The following is a 7,426-nucleotide window of genomic DNA, read 5'->3' as shown; positions in this document are numbered from 1 at the left end:
CCTACAAGAGACCCTGCTGCTCTCCATGCTTCCAACCCCATGATCCCTTAACACGTAACATGTATTTTAGCTCCTTGAAATAGTTAGAATCATAGAATATCTCAAGTATTAAGGGACCCATAAGGATCAAGTCCAACTTCCTGCTCTTCACAGGGCCACCTAGCACTAAACTATACGACTAAGAGTGTCACCCAGGTGCTCCTTGACCTCTGACAGGCTTGGTGCCTTGACCACTTCCCTGGGTCACTGTACCAGTGACCAACCACCCTCTCTCTCTCAAAGAAGAGCCTTTTCCTAATGCCCAGTCTGAACTTCCCCTAATGCAGCTTCCATTCTCTGTCCTCGTGGCCTGTCGCCGGTTGGCCCTTCTGGCTGCCAGAGCACCCTGCTGACTTACCTTCAGTGATACCCATCCTCAGCAACGCACGCTATTCATGCGGCACAACTTTGTAAAGGATGTGAAAACAGACCAGTACATGATTGATGCAAATACAGTGTGTCATATTAACAAAAAACCCCTAACCTCATTAAACACAAGCACAAGAGACTAGTTTAAAAAAGTGAAAACACAAAGCTGCCATACTAAATTATTAAGTGCTGCATCCTGAAGCATACTTCAGTCTGGAGATCTCCCAAGAAAGAAAGAACCTGACAAAGTAACAGTGAAGGGACAGCAACTATGACTAACCCTATCTATTTCAGAACTGTTAAGGGGAGGTTTCTACAAATCAATCCTCCTATTCACACTACTTCATTGCAGGCCGTTTGGCCACTCCATTGTCACTACTTCTCAAATTTATATACAACCACCACCGAAGTACTCTGCTCTCATGTGAGTGCTGCAGGGGAGTCCATGTGCTGTCCTTTGTGTGCATTGCCCCTTCACCTCACTGGGAATTGCTCTGAACAGGGCACTACAGTTGAGAGCATTTGGCAAAGTTCTGACCAGAGCCCTGGGGCTTCTGTTCTTCCTATTTAACAAGCCAAGTCCTCTATATGACCACTCTAGCATAATAGTAGAGAAGAACCTGGACTAAAGAGAGAGGAATGTGAACAAGCAGTCTCTGCTCCTGAAGTTAGTGAAAAGCATATATGACATCAGTTTAGACAACAAAAGGCAGTGACAAAACTGGGGTTAGAGAGGAGTAAATTTTAAGCCTTGGTTTTGTAGGTAGGTTACTGCCATCGTCCTCATTAGAGGAACTGTTGTTATATTAGGTGAAACAAAGGGAATACACAGCTACAGGGAGTGGTCTACTCCAGATGCTTTAGTCGGTGTTCTTTTGGCACACACACAGACCAAGAAAAACAACTGGCCTGAAGTAAAGCTTACTTGAAAATTACCTATTAAAAGACACAAAAAGTAGAAAGTTTTGGTTAGGGGAGGATGAGGACACTAAAGCTAGGTGGTTCTGGTGAAACACATAACTTTTAGTTGACATTGTTCCTTGTGCATGTTACTGCACTTTGCTGTGCTCCAGTGGAGGAAATGTCTGCCAGGGAGATCCTGGCAGCTGAAACCAGGAGTAGGAGACATGCAGAATGGCGGATGTTGCAGTCTAGGTGACCACAGAGCCTAGGAGGACCACTAATGCAGTTCATCTGAGCCTTGTTCTTAAGTCCGTCTTTTGATCGCTGAAAATTATTACCTATTAAGATGTTAAAGCATGGCAAATTACATCATTTTTAGTAATTCATACGCAGCCAGCAGCTTCCTAGGTTTTAAGTCAAGTTTGTGGGAATGGTACAATCAAACTCCAGTAAATCAAAACTCATGTGTTTCCACTGATTTTCTGTGTAGCCAGTCTTGTTTTCCCTGAACATTTCCTGTATAAAAAGAGTTCTACTGGATGCCCAAACCAGTCTTACTAGCTTGGAAAACAAATTGTTCTTCAGTGAAACAGACAGACAGTCTGCTATTTCAGCACTTCAAACAGTCTCCTGTCATCAGGAGAAAACAGAATAATCTTTGAGTGACATCTGTTTTTTACAAAAAGCATTTGTGGAAATCACATGTGGACAATAGAAACAGCCTGACATTTAGGATACTTGCACAAAGAATTCTACTTTGTTTAGGAGTCCAAAAGATGGAACAATTGAAACGCTGAACTGTAGCACCAGTAATACTTACTTTTCTAAAAATCCTAAGGACTGGAAGGGACTTGTGACAGAACAGGAACATTGTGCTTACATTGCATTAAATAGAAGACAATGAGACAGTCATAACTGAGCCTGCACATCAGTAAAGTCTGGCCACGTTTGCAGTTCTGCTGGACGAGTACTGGAACAGGTCATGTGTTTGCTTGTCAGTCTTCTGGATTTCATTCATCCTGTTTCCTCTTGGGTTTTTTGGGGTTCCGAGATCGGCTCTTGGCTTTGCAGAGTGGACAAATGGGCGCGTTCCGGTGGATTTGCTGGTGACACGATAAACATGCCTGAAACGCAACGGTGCAGCCTCTTGTTACAGACATGTAGGAGGTGTTGTCACAGGGGTTATTGAGCATCACATTCTAAGTCACAGTACAGGCAAAAATCAGGCTTCTTGCCTTCAAAGGCAAACTGGTGCCTACATTCTATACAGTCTGGGTCTCTGGACTATTCAACCATTTCAGGCCAGCGGAAAAAACGGAGTATCTCACTGAACTAAAACTTCAGTTCTGCAGATACGTGGTTCATCCATGTAGCAATAACTTTAAATTCTACTTTGTATTAAATGTCCAAATGATGTTTTAAAGGTGTTTGCATGCATAATAGCTCACCAAGTCAGAGAAGTTACAGCAAAGGCCACATGTGCTGTCATAGAATTTAAGGCAGGAGCAGGGGATTAGATGAATTGCACATACACAAGGTACAGAACTTTGCCCTTTTGCCCCATACTAAGCCCTTTAATTTGCATTTGACTGAAACACATTACTTGCAGAAAGTCTTTTCAATTGCCTAACTACAGATAGGACGCATATAACTATGGAGGGTACCTACATCAGTTTGCCTCCTTAGTCAGTGACTCTTCCAAACCTGGGTGGGATGAACACCCCTATGGAATTACTTAGCTCTTCTTACTACAGAAGGAGCTGAGTAAAACCGTCACTTAAGTGCCTCTGGCTAGGTTAAATTAATCTATATGTTCGTCTTGAAGACCCCAAGTGCAGAAACAATCACCTTTCCTGTTAATTTATACCATCAGTAGTTTACATCGCAAAATATGTGCATTGCTCCATTTGGCATTAACTACCAGCTACTAGTTTTCCTTTTGCCAAGCTTTTTTTTTCTTTCTTACATGCCTTTCTCCCATATGAAACATAAGAGGAGTGGGAAATGCCTGCTTGGAGACTTGTCATAAAACAGTCTTACCCTTAACCCTTGATGACTCTGGCTACTACTTTAAGCCTACTGGTAGCTCTTGATTTGAACCACTACAGGGAAAATCAGAATCTGGACACAGGATTTTTTCTTTTTGCAAATACTGATCAACTTTACAAACATAATGTGTTCCAGTGACAGAAGAGAAGCCCCAGTGCATTCCATCTCCTCACCTTCATTGGAGGTGGCTGCTGTCTGAAAGTTGCTGTCTGCCTGGTGTCCTGTTTCCTAGCCACTTGCAGCTGCTGAGCAGCTGCTGCAGCTGCAGCCAGAGACTCTGGGATGGGAGGCTCCTGCGGTTCTGTCTGCCATTCTGCTTTCTGCTTTTCAAAGTAGCTAGACAGAAGAATAACAAAGCAAAAATATAACCACCTTCTGGAGTATTCCAGTAGTTTGTAAGGGTAAGTCTTAAAATACAACAGATCACATTTCCCTATCATGTTCCTCCACCAGAGTCAAATTCCTTACATTTAGACTGATTCATAAATAAGATTGGTGGTATTTTCCTCTGCATTTGTACACTTCAGCCAAATTCCAGACTGTCAGCTTCTAAGGTATCTTGATGTACCACTGGATATAAATCTAACAGGATGGAAAATAGACAACATACATATATATATTTAACAGCTTCTGATGTACCTCTGTTAAACAGGTTTTCTATTTTCTTCTGTTAAAATGAATGAAGTAGATTAATACACCCTCCACAGTGCCATGGTGTTTGAAATGTAAAACAACAGTTCTAAAGAAACACAAGAGAAATCTTGAAAACTGTGTGTCTGTGAAAATGAGGTAGATTTTGCTGGGTGTTAGGAGAAACAAAAGCTTCTGAAAACACCCCTGCAGGTAACACTGATCTGTTAAGCCAAGGACACTGTTCTCGGAATAGCAGCTAATTGTGCTGCCCTCCCCCACCTAGGCTGTGCCTAAAAATCAAACTGCAACTTATTATCCAAGTCTGTCCCACCTAGGGTAAGCTTCCCCGATGCCTGTCACAGGTGTATGGCCAAATGCCACTGCCACATGCAGGCAGCAAAACTAAAATTCCGACTAGCAGCAGCACAAACCAGCTGAGGAGTACTTTGGGTTTGTATCCTTCTCTTGTATTGCCTTCTACTACTGCTCACTAAACGAGCAAAATCAAAACAATTTTCAGGCAAAAAAGAAGTTGCTAGAAAATGCAGTATACAGTATAATAATCTAGAGACCCAGCCACCCCTGACTTTGTGCATGTCATATGTAGAGTTTGCAGCTTGGAATAAATTTGCCTCACAACAAATTCAGGCTGAATGTTGTCAAACACGTCCTCCCACGTGTTTGGGGAGCCCTTTTTCACTAACTTGTGCCCTTCATGCTCACATTTTGAGCTCTTTTTTTCCACCTACCAACCAAAGTACAATGAGAAAATGATCAGTAGAACTGAGAGCAAGTATAAAGCCAGATAATGTTTGGAGACTTACTCGAGGGACAGCTTCTCTTCCTCCTCACACAGATCTGGCAGCCTCTGCAGCCCCAGAGTCATTCGCAAGGCATCTACGTGCTCCTTCAGGGGCTTGTACTCCTCGTGCAGGCGGCGCGTAGATTCCAAGAGCTTATTAAGGTCGTTCTCAGACTGCTTGATAGTGTTCTCCATCTGAAATGGGAGGATGGGCACGCTTTTAAAGGACTGTTCCTCTGACTTAGCAAGAGACTGTACCAGAAAGAAGAGATTTTTCTCACTCAAATTGGAAGAGATTGAAGACAATGCAATAATAAAGCAAAGAGTTAAGGTATTGGGAGGATGAAAAGTGGGCAAGGAGGAAGCAACAGAAAGTGACATATGAGATGCATTTTCATTTTGAAAAGGTGCACTCAACCTGTATGACCTTCTGAACACCAGAAAAAGCAGGTGGCAGGGCTAAGTCAGCAAATGGGGAGCTACAGAAAACTCTCAAGAGACATTAAAAAAGAAATTAAAGTAGAATAAGCAAATTTGTTGTGTTTCTAAGATACTGGACACAGATCATTAGAGGTTAATGAACAAGCTAAGCGATGTTCCTGCTTCTGCTGTAAATGGGAACAGTAGTGGAGAAAAAGACAATCTGACTGGAAAAAGAGGGGAGGATAAAAGAGAGACTCAGATTGTGCAGCTGGACAGGGGAACAGACATTTCATGTGACAAATAAATGCAGTCTGCATGCCCAGTACCTAGCTTCTTTACAGTCTGGGAGCAATTTTTTCTGGTGCAAAGCAGATACCTTCAGAGCTAGAAACCACTATACAGTCATGCAAGTGCCCTGACATGATGCAAAATCTGCATGCTTAAAAATATATTCCCTATTTAGCCCCTCTAATTGTCTAATCTTCCTTGGGGTTTTTCTCTTACTTGCATTAATTCCCTCCAGGCTGGTACTTCTCAATGTTTGGTGGTTCCACTCAGTGAGCAAGGTCAGATCTTACTAAGAACTTAACAAATAACATGTCTTTTCTCAAAATCTGTTTCTTCCCAAATCCTCCAGTCAAAAGTCCTACCTAGCTGCCAAAGTCTTTGTTTCCTGATGCTAAATAAGAAAAGCCTAACTGGAAAAACAGTTTTCTATGGGACTGCTGGAGTGATGTCCCTGTGGCTACTGGTAACCACAACAGGCTTCGTTACCTATCCTCTTGGTGCAAGCACTTCTTGTGCCAACAGCATAAAATATCCTGCCCAACACAGGTTAAAAACAGTTATCCTGAGGTCAATTTGCTCTGCACTCTTTGCAGGATCCTAGGATGGTGTTGTAAAGTCCAGATTATTGAACCAGTGATAGTTCACTGGCATGCACAGCTCCACAGCATGTGGAGTGATTCATACACAGCTGTGTCTAGTCTGCAGCTGGACTGTTGCATACCACATTGATATCGGCGTGGATCAGTCGCAGTTCCTCCACGTGGGCCATCTTCTCCTGCAGCAGCAGGTCCATTTCCTGTTTGTATTCTTTCAGGTGCCTCTCCTCAGACTCCAGGGCTTCAAATTCTGCTTTCAGTCGTGCCTTTATTTTTTCCATCTGCAAAGTCTTATTCCTGAATCCCAGTGATAATTAAAAGTAGAGACAACAGTAAGCCATTGAAACAGATTTCTGTGAGGTTTCACTTCATATGTGATTAGATAGATGGAAGAAAGCAGTAACAACAACACACAAGGATGAAACTGAATGTGGCTGAGAAAGAGTGAAGTACTCAGTGAAAGCACTGAGTTCTAACCCCAGCTCTTTAGCTGAGCTTTTCAGTGCTATGAGACTTCTACTGAATTGTCAAATCAATAGAACGCTGTCAGATTTTAGCAGTTACTGTAGATTCAGAGAATTTGTACCAAGAGAATTGTGCTGCATCAGTAACTTGGAATAAAACCTAGTTCTGAAATAGAGAAATGCAGAAAATTTAGGAGGTTTAGCACAGGATTCTGAGACATGTAAAATGAATTGAAGGTGATTGTTGTGTCCTATAGACTAACTATAACTATGTAGACAGTAATTCGAACTGCTAAAATACTAACTTCAACATTGGGTTCAAGAAAATCCCAGAGCAATGACATATCAAATAGTAGAACTTCAAGTCATCTGGTCATCAACATCCCACTTTTAACTGACTTTGCATTCTCTCGTTTGCTAAGATCTGGTACCTGTCATGTATTTGTAAATGTTTCTGCCCATATCCTGCATTTTAATTTCCTATTTTTCATTTGTGCCAGTCCATAATTCCATACCAAAAATGCTCAGGTACTCAGACTTCATCTCTCTCTTCAAAGCTAGTGATCAAGGAGTGTGAGTTTCAGTCATCTGACAGTCTTAAGCAGCAGAACAGCCTACTGCTCATGTGATTCAACACTTGTCCAAACTGCTGAATAGAACAAACTGTTCTTGTTCCTGCAATTCAGTTAATGAAGAGGCCAGTTATTTTTCCTATAGTGCAAATTAGAATATTCTATTGGGTAACCACATGTTAACAACACATTACAGGCATGTAATCAAGAATTCCAGGACTCCTTTTAAGCAGCAGAACAGCCTACTGCTCATGTGATTCAACACTTGTCCAAACTGCTGAATAGAAC

General features: G+C 42.0%; 1 protein-coding gene across 1 annotated transcript; it reads right to left on the bottom strand.

Annotated features, from left to right (window-relative positions):
• Positions 1–1,896: 1,896 nt before the first annotated feature.
• ZC4H2 (zinc finger, C4H2 domain containing) lies at positions 1,897–6,392 on the bottom strand. The gene is made up of 4 exons (XM_009075154.1): positions 6,228–6,392; positions 4,818–4,990; positions 3,534–3,696; positions 1,897–2,435 (listed from the first exon to the last, which is right to left on the bottom strand). Exons 1-4 carry the CDS (start codon positions 6,381–6,383, stop codon positions 2,322–2,324), a joined length of 606 nt encoding a protein of 201 aa, XP_009073402.1. The 5' UTR covers positions 6,384–6,392; the 3' UTR covers positions 1,897–2,321.
• Between the last annotated feature and the right edge of the window lie 1,034 nt (positions 6,393–7,426).

Source organism: Acanthisitta chloris, unplaced genomic scaffold (genome assembly GCF_000695815.1).
Source record: "Acanthisitta chloris isolate BGI_N310 unplaced genomic scaffold, ASM69581v1 scaffold865, whole genome shotgun sequence".
Classification (NCBI taxonomy): Eukaryota; Metazoa; Chordata; class Aves; order Passeriformes; family Acanthisittidae; genus Acanthisitta; species Acanthisitta chloris.
This window is presented reverse-complemented; position numbering and strand designations above follow the sequence as displayed.

Coding starts and splice junctions, on each gene's coding strand:
- ZC4H2 (XM_009075154.1), bottom strand. CDS start 6,383: ATGGAAAAAATAAAGGCACGACTGAAAGCAGAATTTGAAGCCCTGGAG. Junction 3,697..4,817: donor GAAGAGAAGCTGTCCCTCGA/GTAAGTCTCCAA, acceptor TCTTCTGTCTAG/CTACTTTGAAAAGCAGAAAG. Junction 2,436..3,533: donor AGCAGCCACCTCCAATGAAG/GTGAGGAGATGG, acceptor GTTGCGTTTCAG/GCATGTTTATCGTGTCACCA.